General features: G+C 43.2%; 1 protein-coding gene across 1 annotated transcript in view; it reads left to right on the forward strand.

Annotated features, from left to right (window-relative positions):
* Positions 1-7,004: 7,004 nt before the first annotated feature.
* mdga1 (MAM domain containing glycosylphosphatidylinositol anchor 1) overlaps positions 7,005-17,500 on the forward strand; it is a gene marked incomplete at both ends in the record, with an annotated part of 138,086 nt that continues 127,590 nt past the window's right edge. The window contains 1 exon segment of the mRNA XM_079737206.1: positions 7,005-7,071. Coding sequence (XP_079593332.1) covers positions 7,005-7,071 — 67 coding nt within the window.

The following is a 17,500-nucleotide window of genomic DNA, read 5'->3' on the forward strand; positions in this document are numbered from 1 at the left end:
CACCTCCTGTGTTTGTGTGTATGTGTATGTGAGTGTGTGTTTGTGTGAGTGTGTGTGTGGTTGTGTGTGTGTGTTTGTGTGTGTGTGTATTATTGTGTGTGTTTCCATGTTTGTTGCCACGGACACACACACACACACACACATACACACACACACACACACACACACACACACATGCAGGTGCAGACACAAGCACCCATACACACACAACACACACACGCATGCACATGTGCGCCAACACACACACATACATACACACACACACACACACACACACACACACACACACACACACACAAATAAAATGAAGATATCTTCTATCTCTAGTGTATCTTAACTGTCCGTTTAGCCGTGTTTAGGGAAGTGCTTGGTGTGGATGTACAGCACTTTAAAGCCTGATAGAATTACACTAATGGAAACATCAACTAGAGTCCACTGTAGCAGAAAACTTCACCAGATACTTCAGATCACGTTACTGTTGGCAGATATCTGATCGATTAACTCAATGACCTCTCCTCCTCGGTTGACAACACACTGAGACAAACTGGAACTTGACCATCCAAAACTTTTCTCCCGTGCTGTTCCTGGGTACGTGCTCAGCGTTGGCAAGTCAACAAAGAGAAACCCCACATGAGTCTCACTTGGACCTTTTCGGGACTCTAGCCCTTGGGGTGTGTGTGTGAGATAGGTTCTTTTTTGTGTGTGTGAGAGTGTGTGTGCATGCGTGTGCATTTGTGTAAATGTGTGTGTTTGTGTGTAGGTGTGTGTGACATATTTGCATGCTGGGGACAGACATTTTGTTTACTGTAGAAGGTGCCAATCACATATTCGCACATATATCGTTCTTTCGTTCGTTCGTTCGTTCGTTCGTTCGTTCTTTCGTTTGTTCTTTCTTTCTTTCTTTCTTTCTTTCTTTCTTTCTTTCTTTCTTTCTTTCTTTCTTTCCTGCAGGAAATGCATTTTCTAATATTATAATATTATTATATTACAGCCAATATACATTATTTACCTTTATCACGGGTCTTCTCAATGCCGTGGAACGCTCTGTTCACTTGCATGGGCCCTTCACAACTTCCGGCGGTGAATTATAATTGATAATTCACTGTTGCTAAGTATAACTGACCGCTGTCAAGGAAAACAAATAATTTTTTGCCTCTAATTTTTTGCCTCTTTGGTATCACTCCACAAGTAGTCCGGTAACTTGTCAACCCCAGCGTCTTTGGTTGCTAAGCGATGTCAATGTCTTTGGCAGACTATTTCTCTGCTGATCAACACTACGAATGCTGGTAACTAATAAATTGTAAAAAGACACACCATGTGAAGTTTTTTTTTGTTTTGGCAAGTAGCCGTGTAATAAGCAGGATAATGTATAGAACGTCGCCGGTCATTATCGAAAATAAGCCCCTTCAGGGTGAAGCAAGACACCTCCGCTGCGCGTCGGTGTCCTGTTCGCCCGGTCGGAGCTTATTTTCCCGATAATGACCGGCGTTCTATACATTATCCCTTACTTATTAAACAGGTCTTGTCAAAGCAGTGGAACGCTCTGTTCACTTGCATGGGCTCTTCACAACTTCCGGCGGTGAATTATATTTGATAATTCACCGTTGCTAAGTATAATTGACCGCTGTCAAGGAAAACAAAGGACTTTTTGCCCCTAATTACGTTTTTGGTATCACTCCGCAAGTAGTGCGGTAACTTGGTAACTTCAGTTGCTAAGCGACGTCAACGTCTTTGACAGACTATTTTTCTGCTGATCAACAGTACGAATGCCAGTGGTAGCAAATAAATTGTAAAAAGACATACCATGTGAAGTTATTTTTTCGTTTTTGGCAAGTAGCCGTGTAATAAGCGGGATAATGTATAGAAGGTCGCCGGTCATTATCAAAAATAAGCTCCTTCAGCAAGACACCTCCGCTGCGCGTCGGTGTCCTGTTCGCTCTGTCGGGCTTATTTTCCCGATAATGACCGGCGATCTATGCATTATCCCTTGCATCAGACATATTGGTTAGTTATGTGGGGAAACCTTGTGGAATCTTTGGGGGAACCATGACAACTCACTTGAAATGCATTCTAACCACTACCTGGGTAGGGAAATGAAAATAACTTAATGTAATGCATTGAGTCGTCATGGTTTCCAAACATTCCATGAGGTTTGCCTACCCAATTATCCAATACGGTCAGTAGATGAATTAAGTTTATTACTGTTGGAGCCTCCACCACTCAAACAAGGCAGTTTCACCATAAATCACCAAGAAATTCCTCATGGACAAGTCCCATTGCTCCGAGGTTGTGTCCTGCCCCTAATCTCCTGCTTTACTGTGAAAAATACACACATTACCAAAGCGGGATGCGCTCTGAATGCTGCCTCACTTTGTCTTTCAGACAGTGTGCAAAAGCGTGGTTGTATGAGAGCAGGTGTGTGGGTGTGAGTTTGTGTGTGTGTGAGAAGGCAGGTGTGTGTGTGTGTGTGTGTGTGTGTGTGTGTGTGTGTGTGTGTGTGTGTGTGTGTATGCACATTTGTGCTTGTATCCATGTATGTGTGTGTGTGTGTGTGTATCTGTAGGTTTGCCAGTGTGTGTGTGTGTGTCGCCCCAGCTTGCTCCCATAACACACTGGTTCCTTAGAAATGTGCTGCACAGGGCAGCAGCAATGCACCCTGGCTAAAGCATGCCAAGAATGCTGGATGACTGACATTTCACTGCATATTTTAACGTGACAAAAAATTGCTTTTCAATTAAGATGCAAGGCGACATGGAATTGTTTAATTCCTTGGCTGCTTGTTGGAGGGAATATCATCACGCTTGCTTGATTTAGGAAACTGTGGTATTCAAAAGAGTACAGTATTTGCATTGCAATGGACTGATTTTATGTGAGGACATGAGCTAATTCAACGAAAAGAATGAAATCTTTAAAACAATTGAATGAAAGTGGGTAAAATATATTTCCTATACTAAATGTGTCCTTTTCAAAATCTTTAAATATATTCATGAATGTTATTATGATCCTCATGATCATTGATGGCTTATAGATACAAAACGTGTGAATTAGCTAGCAGGACTATGATAAACAAGTTAGTTAAAAGTTCAAATATTTTCGGAAGGTGGTTTATGGAATAGTTGGAATTAACTGTAAGAAATACAAATCAGATGTTTATACGTGTAAATCATCAACTTCAGGTGCACATTTTCTGAAGAAAATACTTGTGGTTGCATCTGGGATAGTCATGAGCACACTTTTCCATGAGCACACTACCTGCTTATGATAGCAATGCTAACACACAAGCATGTTAAGTTTCAAGGCCCTGGGCAACTCTGAAGCAGACTTGTTATTGATTGAATGACGTTGGCTCATTTGCATTTATTAACTTGTGCCACTTTTTACTCTGAAAACTTTTAAGCAGCAGTTGAACCAAATGTTGTGTCGTTTGGGTTTACAGTTCATGAGAAAAGAAACTTCAAGGTTTCCCGAAACTTTGAGGTTGCAGAAAAATCGATCCTGAAGATCCTTGATGCAAAAATATTCAACATATTAAATAAGGCCCATAGTTTCAGGAACAAACATTCAAACAGGGGCATTCAGATGAAAGGGGGCTGACGTTGAACTTCGACCCAAGTCAGCACCTGCACAGGGGTAAGTTTTAATTGGCCTTCTGATTACATTTCTTGATCTATCGACACCAAACCTGCCACATCACTTAAGTGTGAAGTACTTAAAGAATCCAAGTTTGAAGTCCCTATGCTTTTCTGAAGCGCACTTGTGATTAATTTTATAATGGTGATGATCGTACTAGCACATTTCTCTTCCATCTTTTCTGAATCTAACAAATTATACTTAACTTGTTTTGGACCAGAATAATTTTTTTTATTGCATTCTTGTAGATGGGTGCGTTTTATTAATGGAAAGCAAAAGAGTTAATAGCTGCAAAATCCCCCAAGTTTATTTTTTCACTTGGCATGAATATCATGCCAGTGCTGATTTTAAATATATTGTGGAGCCAATGGTAAATAGTCTTCATATAATTTAATTTAACAAACAATATCTTGGTTGACATACCCTGACAATCCCTCTGCGAAACAAACACTCCGTCCGACAAATATTTGTTCCCTTGAACCTTACTGACTAAAAAATCAGCAATGCATTTTCTGCACGTGAGGTACAGTATGTGATCCAGTGAGAAAAACCATGCCCCCTGTTGGCCGTGTATGACAAACGGAAGCTCTCCGTGGGAAAGGGATTGTGCGTAAAAATGACCTGCGAAGCGAAGATGTGTTGTGACTTATAGGCTATATTTATATATATAAATATATAATTATCTATCTCTTTATATGTATAAATATGTATGTAATTATATTTACATATATATGAATATAAAGGAGAGAGAGAGAGAAAGAGAGAGAGAGAGAGAGAGAGAGAGAGAGAGAGAGAGAGAGAGAGAGAGAGAGAGAGAGAGAGAGAGAGACACACACACACACACACACACACACACACACACACACACACACACACACACACACACACACACAGAAAGTCCCCACAGCGAGGGGTTTGACAGAGCTGTACAATGTATTTCCATACTTTTATTTTACTTTGAATCGTCGGGCCGAGTGTTCCGCAATCACCGCCAAATTCAAGTAGGCCTATGGCCTATTTTTAGACGGAAGAATGCACGATTGAATTGATGGACACTTGGATGGATGGAGATGATAGAAAGAGAAATAGTCAGACAGACAGACAGACAGACAGATATATAGATAGCTATATCGATATATAGATAGATAGATAGACAGATCGATAGATAATATATATATATATATATATATATATATATATATATATATATATATACATATACATATATATATATATATATACATATATATATATATATATATATATATATATATATATATATATATATATATATATATATATATATAAAGATGATAGATAGATAAAGATGGATAATGACTGGGTGCGATGTTCAGACAACCTGTTCAGCTCGTGAGCTAATAGGTCTGTGTGAGAGCCAGCCTCCCTTCCCCTCTCTCCCGATCTCCTCCTATCTCTGTTCCCTGCTTCCCTCTCCCCCCCCCTCTCTCTCTCTCCCTCTCTCTCTCTCTCTCTCTCTCTCTCTCTCTCTCTCTCTCTCTCTCTCTCTCTCTCTCTCTCTCTCTCTCTCCCTCCCCCCCCCGTCGCTCTCTCTCCTCGCACACTGGGGCGGTCGTTTTCAGTCCACGCACATACTTCGCTTGGCCAGCATCACTTGGAGGAAAGCCGCTGATTGAATAAGTAAAAGGGGACCTGGTTATGTTAACAAGCAAAACTAGACTTGTCATCACCGTGACACATCTTCAGCACATCCTCAAGTCTGACCATCAAAAGTATTTCTCTCCCTACCCCCTCCCCCCTCCCCTCCTTAACCAACCTTATATATTTGAACGCTTGAACGGAAACCGTTCATTTTGCCCCCCTTTACATTTTGATCCGCAAGAAAAGGATGGACTGAAAGATTAGGGGTGTTTTCTTTCCCCGGGAGTCTGCTGGTCGGCATCTCTCACTCCAAGCGCTGGTAAAAGTTAAAGACGACAGATATTCGGAAATACGCGCAGCGCCACCAAGTGAACTGTCGTCGATGAGTGGATTACATCGGACGTCTCTTGTGAAACCGGTGAAACTTTTCGAACCAATCGTTGGAAGTGGCGGTGTGCTGCTGAACGGACGTCGACTGGCTTCGGATCGCTGAGGAATTCGCTTCTCTGAGCGGAGCGGTCCCTTGCGCAGCAGCATCCCACACTTCGGAGAGGAGAGGAAGGTAAACAGACTTTTGGAGAACGAAATGTATTCCTACCATTTCTGGATATTAAGTGTAGTTGTGTATAGGTCCAGGACATCAAATAAGCCACTTGGCGAACTCAGACGAGGTCCTAGATCGAGACGGAGGGATCAGCGGAGACTTTGAGTTGTGCACATCTTTGAGATGAGATGGACGCCACCGGTCTGGAGATGGAGACTCGGGAAATTATTACCGCTTTTCACAGCTTCCTTACCACAAATAGCTTATTTCATTTAGTTTATCATAGACTGAAACCGCCGTTTTACTATTGGATGAATCAACGTCTAGTAGCCTACCTAAGGTTTAATATTGTTAAATTAAAATAGGATTAGATAAAAACAGTGTAGACATAGGCAAGTGTAATATTCGAGTAGCTGCGGTGAAACAAGCAGACAACAAACTTTAATCACGGCGCGTTTTAGCCTACCTTTTATATTTGCAATTTTGCAAAAAATGTAACATTGCAAATGAGTAGGCCTATTTGAACAATTGTTAATTAATAATTAGACCGTCCCTCAATGTCAATTCCGATGCAGCCGAATCGCATTCCTATTTTCCCCGCATGTTTTACTCTGGATACAAGAAAGAAGATTTGCAAGAGTTTCGAGGGAATTGATACCTAACCCCCCCACACACACACACAAATAGTCACGATTCTTATTGCAGTATGAAGATATAAACATATGGAGTTGTCTAGTGCCTCCAGTTTCAGTTTGCATGAAAGATCAGGAGTTATCCGATATATTACTAAACTTTTGTAGACCACATTTAGCCTCCAACACAACAATTTGTGGCTGAATGACCGGGTCGAGCTTTTTTTTACGAGATGGGTGTGTAGACGATAATGTGTAACACTTGTACCAATGTATTTGGCTATAACTAATATTTTTAGGGAAAGGTACGTTACACGCAAGTTATTTGGCTCTGTATTCCCGCGCGTAAACCCGTTGGCTGCACCCTCCGCCTGCTCCAGGCGCGCCAGAGTCAGGTCACAAGAGAGGACTTCTGCGTGCGTGGAGCATGCTGGCACTCCGTCCGCCCAATGACCCGCAGCGGTGTGTTCTCATAGGCCAAACCTCTTTTAGACATTTCTCCCCTCCCCATTTCTCCCTCACTCACCACCTCTTTCTCTCGTTCTCCGACTCTAGGTGATGAAGGCAATCAGTTGAACATGGAGCTTTTCTGGATTTTGTTATTTTCTATCGTCCAACCTTATGCGCAGGGCCAAGGAGTTTACGGTAAGAATTATTCCTCTATTAACCTCTATAGATCTTACCAAACCTTTTTGGTAAGATTTATGGTTGTTGGTTGTTCTTCGACCATTACCTTATTGTTGTTCTTCTTTATTGTATAAATGCCTAATTGTACCATTGTATAGGCATGATGCACTACAGTCCACATTAAATAAAAGTAAAACATTGATCTAGTACAATTGAAAGACTCACAGAAACTTGCTTTCAAATAAACTGTCTGCATAAGTTATTATTAGAAAAGGTCAAGCCCTCTGAAACAGTGGCTGGCTTGCTTCTGTTTAACCTGGCTGACTGTAGCAATACAGCCAGCCAATATGTCGGTATCAGGGTTAGTGTTAGGGTCAGTCTCTGAAAAGCTTGGAAAACTAACTTCCTTTTTTATTTAACTCCGGAAAAAATCCAAACATCAAAATGTAACCGAGACTCCCTGTCTCCGCCTCGTCAGTTGCTGTTGTGCACCATTGGCCAGTTAGACTTGGATGCTTTTCCTGAGCTCTTCTGGCAGAGAAACATACTGTATATTGGCCTACAAATACTCTCTGAGCGAAGTGTAGACTGGTAATGTACGACATGTGGTGTATCCTGCTGTGTATGATGAGCATGTCATCTGATTCTTGGAGCTGAATATGGCATTCTGAGCCCTCATTCAAAAACGAGAGGGGAGCTGGATAAGATGTTGACAGAGTCGTACGGGGGCCCCGGTTTGGCACTCGCGCCCCGTGTTGCTAGCTGCGTACAGATGCGCGCATGAAATGGTTTTTACACACTTAACAAGAGAGCTGTTTAGCAGCACTAGCTCCAGGAGACAGATGTGACACCCTGTCCATCGGGAGCCTAACAAGCGTGAAGCGATGGATGTTCATGCTTATGATGGCTGTGACACTCGCTTAGCCATTGTGGAGATGTGTGGTGCCGTGCCTGCAGGCCTGTGTGTGTGTGTGCGTGTGTGTGTGCATGTGCGTGTCTGTGTTTGCGTGTGTGAAGGAACGTGTGTGATTGTGCTCATGTGTGTGTGTCTTTGTGTGTCTGTGTGTGTGTGTGTGTGTGCTCATGTTTTTGTTTGTATGAAAGTTTGTGAGTGTTTGTGTGTGTGTGTGAGTGTGAATGTTTGTCATTGAGTGTGTGAATGTTCCACCAAGCATGCATTTGCATGTGTGTGTTTTTGTGTTTGTGTGTGTGTGTGTGTGTGTTTACCAGAGTTTGTGTGTGTGCGTGTGAGTTATATCCCTGTATGGCGTTTTTCGCTCTCCGCCCGCAGTGCTAGCGTTAGCTGGCTCAGCAGGGGGTAAAGCATGGTCTCCATGGCGCTGAGCGCAGCCCCCCCATCGGCCCGCCGGGTATTTCAGCGCGCATGAGCTTGTAACCCCGTTAGCAGGAGGGGTCGCGTTGCAGGACATGCACTGATGGGTTCGTTGCGACATCCTCGTTATGGGGGGCAGGATGTGGTCAGCCCGGGGGTAACAGCAGCTGGAAACGCACGCGTTGTGTCGCCCACTGCGCCACGTCAGCTTGTTGCTATGGGTTACCACAGGGAGTGGCACACGCCGTTTATTTTACATCGAAAAAACAATCAGTGCACTAAGAATGATGTCATCGTTTAAGAGTGGCGGGGAGAGAGCGTTTGCGGTTGAGGATTGAAGCTCGGGGATTCTTTTCATGTTTGGACGGAGCCATCGGATGAACCGCGTTCGGTGTCTGTGGAGAACCCTCTGTGAACTTCTATGGCAGTGCTTCCCAGCGCAATGAAAAAGCCCATCAGACACGACTCTGAATGACTCTGGTGGGGCAGAGGGGTTAGGATGTCCGGTCCCCCGCCCCCAGCCTACCCTGTAGGCATCGTTGAGCAAGAGGTCCTAACAGCCCCCTACCTACTCCTTCATGACCCGTATCTGAATCCACTGTAAGTTACTAAAGTGTCTGCTAAATAGTCAACGGTTTTAAATTCTGGTTGGTTGGTTCTGTATTTGTATGTGAGCTAACAGACCAGAGAAAAGCGAGATGGGCTGTGTCACATGGTAGCATATAAGGGTGTGGGGGCAGAAGGGTTTAGCTGGTGAAAACCTTATTTTCTGAACCTTACCGCCTCCCAAGGCAGCCTGTCTCCCAGTTTGTCTTGGGCTCCTGAGAAAGCCCCTGTCATTCCAGAGGAGGTGGTTTTTAAGAAATGTGGTATTGGTGTATAAGCCCCGGTGGTATCACCTCCTCCAGGATCCCCTTCCTTATCAGCACCTGTCAACTATTAATAGAAGCGACCCGTGCTTCCCCAGCACCATGCTTTAGAAAACGGGAGGTTTGAATAATGCCCATAAAACCCTCCAGATGAGTTCAGGATTTATGATCCCAGCTGGAATTTTGGATGTCAAAGCTGTAAAACCCATGGCAGACAATTTATTATCAAATATATACAAAGTAGGTGTGAGCATAGAATATAAGAAATGTACTTACATACACAGGATTGAAGAGGATAACCTTTAAAATATAGTTTAATAATCTGATGAAACCCAGGCTCTGACTTCATATTCATTATTTTTACATAATTCTCAAATAAGAACAAGAGAAGAACCACAGCCACAACAAAACAAACCTCACAACAAAACAAGCGGTAGAGTTATGAACAGACCCACCTCAACCACAAAATTCTTCAATTACTTTTATTTGAAGCAAACTCCTCCTTAAGGTACAGCATTACAAATCAGTCGTTATAAAGGTCATTTCCCAGAGACTCAAGTGCGGGAATGTGAGCAAAACACGACAAGCGAGCTGTGAGAAATGTTAAACATAAACACTTTGGGTGTGTTTTTGCACCCAAAAGAAGTGCCACAAGTGGAGCTCTTAGTATCATATATTTGACGTGCCTCTCCGTTGAGTGTCTGCTTCATCTCCATCTCCAGGCTGCACTGCGCTTCAAGCCAGTGGCCTGGAAACAGATTGCTCAAGTCTTAGACGCCCTGCTACGTGAAACCCCCTGCGACCTCCTCCCCTCTATCTGTCCAAATCATCGCTTTCTGCGCCTGCCGCTTTTTGGTCTCTCGCCGCAAAGTTTATTTTGTTGGTTGAATATTGCCCTTTTCTAATAAGCATCCATAATTTATTGTTGGCTTTGAGGCAATGAAGCAGAAACAGGTAGAGAGGAGGGGATAGAAGAAGAGACGGGGTGAAGAAAAATGGGAAGAGATTACAGCTATATCCGAGTAATAGTAATCATTCTCTGGCTTCAACAGGGGTATTATGTTAACCTCATTTTTCTTCCATTTTGTCCCACACACACGGAAAGTCACACAGGTGCATGACACACACGCACACACAACCACACACCCACACTCACAGCAACATGCACGAGCACACACACGCAAACACACACACATGCATTCATATGACAATACACTCATGTACAGAGTTACATACACGCGTGCATGCACACACACACACACACACACACACACACACACACACACACACACACACACACACACACACACACACACGCACACACATTCATGCATGCAGATACACTAAGCCAGCAGTTCTGTAACCTTACCTTGTCTTTTGCTTTTCAACAGGAGGTCCTGAAAGTCCATTAGAACTAGGAGCTCTTTTCAGAACTTGATGTTCTGCACCATAACTGGGACAATGTGTATGTGTTTTAAATATTAGTTTGAATTACAGTCTGAGAGGGGTAGAGTTTTCAGGAACCAAAGTTGCTGTCCTCACAAAGGATGAACTGAACTCATCTTTGGAATATTCAACCTTATAAGACCTCTCTCTCTCAAATTGCATTTTATACCCACTCTCTGCTTGATGCACAATTATTCTACTGTTTCCCACTTTTCCTGTCTCTTAAGATATTTCCACATTTTCACTGTGATGTAACATATTTAAACCAAAAACCAAATAACACATAGGTGTAGTTTGCAATGCCTAAATATTGCACATACACACACACAAACAAACTGAAACACACACGCAAACACACACGCGCACACACACACACACACACACACACACACACACACACACACACACACACACACACACACACACACACACGCACACACACACACACACACACACACACACACACGCACACACACACACGCACACGCACACACACACACACACACACACACACACACACACACACACACGCAAACAAACAAACACACACACACACAGAAACCTTGCTGCCTTGATGCTTGATCAGCTATTCTTTTCCTTTCCTACTTTTTGGCCTGGTTTAGCCTCTTCTCCCCTCTTCTCTCCTCTGCTCTTCTCTCCCCTCCTCTCTTCTCTTCTCCCATCCACTCCCCTCCTCTCCTCCCCTATCCTCTGCTTTCCTCGCCTTTATTCTCCTATGCTCTCCTTCTCTCCAAACTCATCCTACTCTCCTCTCCCCTCCCCTCCTCTCCCCCTCTCCTCCCAAACCCTCCCCGCCTCTCTCCTCTCCTCTCCTCTCCTTTCCTCTCCTCCCCTCCTGTCCTCTCCTCTCCTCTTCTCCCCTCCTCCTCTTCACCTTTTGCACACCTGACTAGTTACAAAAGTCAGACAACAGTCTATTAACCTCTGGGTCAGCTAAGCCAAAGGGACAGTGTTGGTTTTGGATGTGTTTACGGGAGTTCTCTCCAGCCACGGTGCCTGGGGCCTAAGGCTAGCCGAGCTCAGACCACGTCCGGAAGGAGAGCCCATGCAGTGGGGCTGATGTATCACCCTGTGCCCTGAAGACCAGCCTCTGAGTCTGGGGTGGGTTATGTGGTGACCAGGGAGTGCTTGGCAGGCATATTGATAAGGACCCTCTGACACAGACTCAAGCCTTAACTGATGAGGCATACAAATGTCTCTTTAGAGGCAACCGGCCCAGGCCTTTGTGTATTGAATATATTTATTTATAGAAAGGCGTGGGCTGGCCACCTTTCCTTCTTTCACGGCTCTTATCTAGTGCCTGGGGGCCCTCCTGGCAGTCTGTAACCATCTGATATTAACCACTTGATACATGGAGGAAGGAACCAAAGAAAGGAAGTAAGATGGAAAGATAGAAGGAAATGAAGGAGCAGAGAAAGAAAGGAATAGAGAAATAGAAGGAATGGAGAGAAGAAAGATGAAAGTAGAGAAGAAAAAAAGTGTAATTATATGCTGGAATAAAGAATCAAAGAAAAGTAAACTAGTTAGGTTACAACTCTGATTTCAGTGATTTGAATATTACACTTTGAACGAGGACGCAAACTTGGCTTCTGAGATGCATACGGTTATTTTGTAGTGTACTTTATTTTGGCTTCAAGTAACAGCGTAAGTGATTCAATGCCCTTCGCGCAATGCAACACTTTGAGGTGTTCAACAAATTAGGAGGATGAGAATGCAGCATCCTTTCATTCAAATTTCAAAGACAATCTTACGCCGCAATATTATTAAGTTTGCATGTGGAAATGGTGAAGCTGAAAGATTGTGTCCTGCCGTCATCAGTCACCAGAAGAGGAAGACTAAGAGGTATTTATTAATGTATCGGTGTGTGCTGCTACACAATAAACCGTTGTTAGATGAATGCATAGCCCTCCGTCTATGTACACAGCTATTACTTAGTCTCTTCTTATTCTATTTTGTGCATTTGGAAATTACCCCCAGGGTATCATATTTGTTTTTATTGCCCACCAATTTGGAGATCAATAAAGTATTATCCCATCTCATCTCTTCTCTTCTCTTCTCTTCTCATCTTATTGCATCCCGCTCTACTCTCCCCTCTCTCCTCTCTTCCTCCTCCTCCTCTCCCCTTCTCTCTCTTCCTCTCTCCCTCCTCTCTTTTTCCTCCTCCTCCTCTCCCCTCCTCTCTCCCCCTCCTCTCTTCCTCCTCCTCCTCCTCTCCCCTCCTCTCCTCTCTCCCTCTCCTCTCTTCTTCCACCCCCTCCACTCCTCCCCTCTACCCCTCCCTCATATCCTCCCAGACCTCCTCACCTTCCCTCATCTCTCTAGCACCCCCTCTCCCCTCCACTCCCCTGCTCTCCTTTCTCCTCCTCTCCTCATTGCTCCTCTTCTCTCCCCTCTCCTCTTCATCTTGCCTGTCCTCCCCTCCTCTCATGAATAGAGAGCAGTGTTTGTGTAAGGATGATGAAGGTCAGACTGCAGCCCTGATCAGCTGGATGTAATGGTGAGATGGTTGTGACATTAACACAGGACCCTGCGATCCTCACTCAACCTAATGGATCATTAAATAGATCATTAGGTTGCTCTTAACTTCGACCGCCCCCTTTCTCTCGCCAAGCTTTTCACTCCCCTCCCTTTTTCCCCAGCGAGGCTTTTCCTCTCTATATTTTTGTTAAAGGTGCTTTTCAAATAAAGTTTATTTTCATTATAATTGTATACACTTTTACAATACAATTTTTTATCAAAAGTAAATTATTTGATATACGTGTCATTCACGAGCCGATACTCTTTAGACATCCAGGATGACCACAGGTAGACTGTGGATATTAGAGGTCAAAGTCCCTAATTATAGACGACCTTCACCTCTTATTACCTAGTTCAACCCTTCTATCTGGCTATTTGAATTAACATTTTTCTTCCGTACTCAACAACTTTCTGACACCAGTGCAACTGATCTACGTAACACGAATAACAGTAATTTCCGAATTGTGATTTCTTCCCGGGAAGGAATTCCAAAGATGCAGTGGGTGTTTGGACATGAGTGGAGCTTACAACAGCCTCCCCTGTGGTGTGTACACTGCCGTGTGAATGTGTTTGAGACTTACTGAACATTTGGTGTTTTATTTATTGAAGAAGGAGACGACACAGTCGTGACTACGGAGAGAGAGAGAGAGAGAGGCCTACATCAGACGGGGCAGAGTGTCTTTATCCTCATCAAAACACTAGCTGTTACACTCAATTTAATACCTCAGAGATTAACGTGTCTTTTTTTTTCCTGCACTCTTACTAACCCTAACCCTGAACCGAGCCCCTTTCCATTACTCCCTTTTTCTCCTTGTTTTATTTAACTTGATTTAATCCATTTTATTAGATCTCAACCCAAACAACGTAAATCATCTCATATCAACTTATGTACATTTAGGGCATTTAGCCGACGCTTATATCCAAAGCAACTTACAACGGTTAATGCACACATTCACACACCAACGGTGGAGTCAACCATGAAAGGTGACAGCCAACTCGTGAGGAGCAGTTAGGGTTGGGATCCTTGCTCAGGGACACCTCGATACTCAGCTAGGAGGAGCCAGAGATCGAACTACCAACTTTCTAGTTACCAGCCAACCCGCTCTACTTCCTGAGCTAAGCCAACCGTGTGTTCAGGTCAATGTTAAACATGCATGACTCCGGACATGCTTCACCAGAGAGGGTTAATTCCTGAGAGACAGGGGTGTGGGGGATTTAGCAACATGGGTTGTCGCAGGTGATTGTGTTGGGCAACGACAGCCCCTGTGCTGTGCCAGAGCAGCTTGTGTATTGGTGAACTTCAAGGCAGAGGGCTGGGATGAACACACAGACGCCTCTGCTCCGACATACTCCGGTTCTAAATAATTTAGAGACTTCTTCTGCTGTTTTTCTTACCTCTCTCTCCCATGGCTGCCCGAGTTCAGTTCTCTCACCTTCTCAAACTCACATGCTAACCTTCTCACCCCAATAACATAACTCCAACCGGCTTTATGGAGGTCATGTTCTTGTTATTTTTTCTCTATTCGGTTACTTATTGAATGACACTTAACCTTATCTGTCTCATCCTTTTTATTATTTCTATCAATCCTTGTTCGTACTCTCCTCTGTTTCCTATCGTGTTAGCTGTGATCAGTTCAGAAGGGACGCGGTGCTGTCTTAGACAGGACTATGTAGAGTCACAGGAGACTAAGGTGGAACAAATCCCGTCAAAAAACATACCCCACGTGATGCCTCGAATGGTTCACTGCTTAAACATGCACTCTTCAGGATGGTAATATGATATGAAATATGGGAGGGCAGAGAAAGAACAGACGCCAGATTTTAGCAACACTTTGGAGTCACAGCCATATCGTTATAATAAAGAGCAATCATTGATATTAGCAGGACTTTATTATACTTTATTAAATACACAGCCAGTTACAATGAAGACTTTGGAAACAAACTTTGGTCATTAAACAGAACATGAAGGTAGTAGAAGGTAAACATAGTTAGATCCCCAGCGGGGTTCAGTACCGGAATTACAGGACTCCTATTGGAGGAATGCAAAGGCTAAAAAAGTGATCGAAAGTCGGAAGTCACTCAAGGCTTGGGCATGTTTATAGCGTTTGCTTTCTTATGCCACTGTGGAAGGCGTGGGATTTAATCACACAAAAACGACAGGGTTAAGGAAAGGTAAAGCTACACAGAATATATATAGTTTTAAAGTAAAGCTACTAGCCTATAAATGAATAAACAAAACTTACTATGAGCAGGAAAAAATCATGTGGACACAGGAGGAAAGTAAACTGATTTATATATTGGGTTATAAAAAGTAAATGAAAACAAATATACAGTATATCCTATATGGTATTGCACCGAGCTGAGCCTGACTCACCTGATAAGTTACACCCCTACTGAGTGGTATAGTTACGATCCACATTCTAAGGACATCTGTCTTACTGGTCCTACTCTCCTATCCTCTTTTCTTGCTCCTCGTCTCCTTTCTCTTCTCTCCAATTAGATTCCTTCCCCTCTCTTTCCATCTGTTTTCTTTCCTTTTTCTTGTTACTGCGACTGTAATCAATTTATTGTTATCATCTTTGCTGAACTATTTATCTCTCTTTCTCTCTCACACATTTACCTCTCTCTATTATCTAACTCATAATCGCCTATTAGGAGGGAGGTGTGTGTGCATGTGAATGTGTGCATGTTTGTGTGTGTGCATGTGTGCGTGCATGTGGGTTTGTCTGCGCGCGTGTGTGTGTCTTTGGCTATGCATGTGTTTATGTGTTTGTGCATGTGTGTGTTTAAGTGGTTTTGTGTGTGTGAGTGTGAGCGTGTGTGTGTCTGTGCGTGTGTGTATGTGTTTGTGCATGTTGATGTTGGAGTGTCGGCGTGTTTGTGTGTGTGTTTGTGTGTGTGTGTGTGTTTGTGTTTGTGCGTGTGTGTGTGTGTATGGGGGCGGTTCGGAAGTGGGCCTTTCATAAAGAAAGAAAGAAAGAAAGAAAGAAAGAAAGAAAGAAAGAAAGAAAGAAAGGAAGAAAGAAAGAAGGGGCAGGAAGAGGAGGAGGGGAAAGAGATTTTTCAACTAGTTGCAGGGCGATGTCATGGTTACAAAGGAGTGCAAACAAGGTACTTGTGCAGTATTTATACAGTGCTGTCTACGTTTATAGATAGAAATAAAAATAAAAATGCCTCCATCATTGTGTCCACCCTGTTGTTACAGGGTGGATTTGTGTCACAGAGCGATGACACAAACGAAGACTTAAAATAGACTGCACCCGAGCCAACCCCTCCTCAGTGACTGTCACTCTCTCTCTCTCTCTCTCTCTCTCTCTCTCTCTCTCTCTCTCTCTCTCTTTCTCTCTCTTTGTTTGTCTCTCTCTATCTCTCTCTCTCTCTCACTACTTAATGTATGTCTCTTGCTATTTCTTCTCTCCGTCTGTTTCTCTTTGCCTCTCTCTGTCTCTGTCTATTTCTCTGTCTGTCTCTTTCTCATTCTCTGTCTCTCAGTGTCTTTCTCTCTCTCTTGATCATTTATAATTGTTTGAAAATGTGGCACAAATGTTGTCTATCAAAGCTTCAATCAACCATCCAAACACTCACCCAAACTGCCAATTAACCAATTAATTCAGATATAATCAATCATATCTGAATTGACTTATTAAAAGAGTTACATTTGTATTTCTGTTTAGTGTCTGCCAGTGCAAAAGTGTAGCCAGATGTTTTGTTATCTTATAAGCGTTGCTGGCCTATCTATGGCAAACAAAGACTATGGGGTAGCCTGTTATCACCCGACACAAGATTATTCGGTGAAAAATAGTCCTCTGTGTGTTTCAAGAAAGTCACACCACATTAAACTAATTGGTACATTATGACCATATGAACAAAGGAGCCAGTTGCTCCCATTGTCTCATAAACACCCGTCTAGGGGCAGGGGTTAGCATAGTGCAGGGCCTAAGGTGTCCCACTCCCATCTCTAAGTACTGGTTTTGATCCTTCAGGTCCTTACACTATAGGCAGGACATGAAGTAACGACAAATGGCTATTAGTATAAGGCTACTCAATTTGTAGTAGAAGTATCTATGTGGTTGCATTTAATTTCATGGCTGAATGCTTAACCTGCTCCAATAAATATACCTACCTTGTGATAATATAACCATATTTATATTATCTATAAATGTTTCGCTATCACCATTTAGATAATGCTCAGTGCTTGCTCTGGTTAAACACACCTAAGGCTCAAAAAAGGCCTTGCAAAGCATTCGTCTGCTGTCCCTAT

This window comes from Pollachius pollachius (genome assembly GCF_949987615.1).
Source record: "Pollachius pollachius genome assembly, chromosome: 5".
Classification (NCBI taxonomy): Eukaryota; Metazoa; Chordata; class Actinopteri; order Gadiformes; family Gadidae; genus Pollachius; species Pollachius pollachius.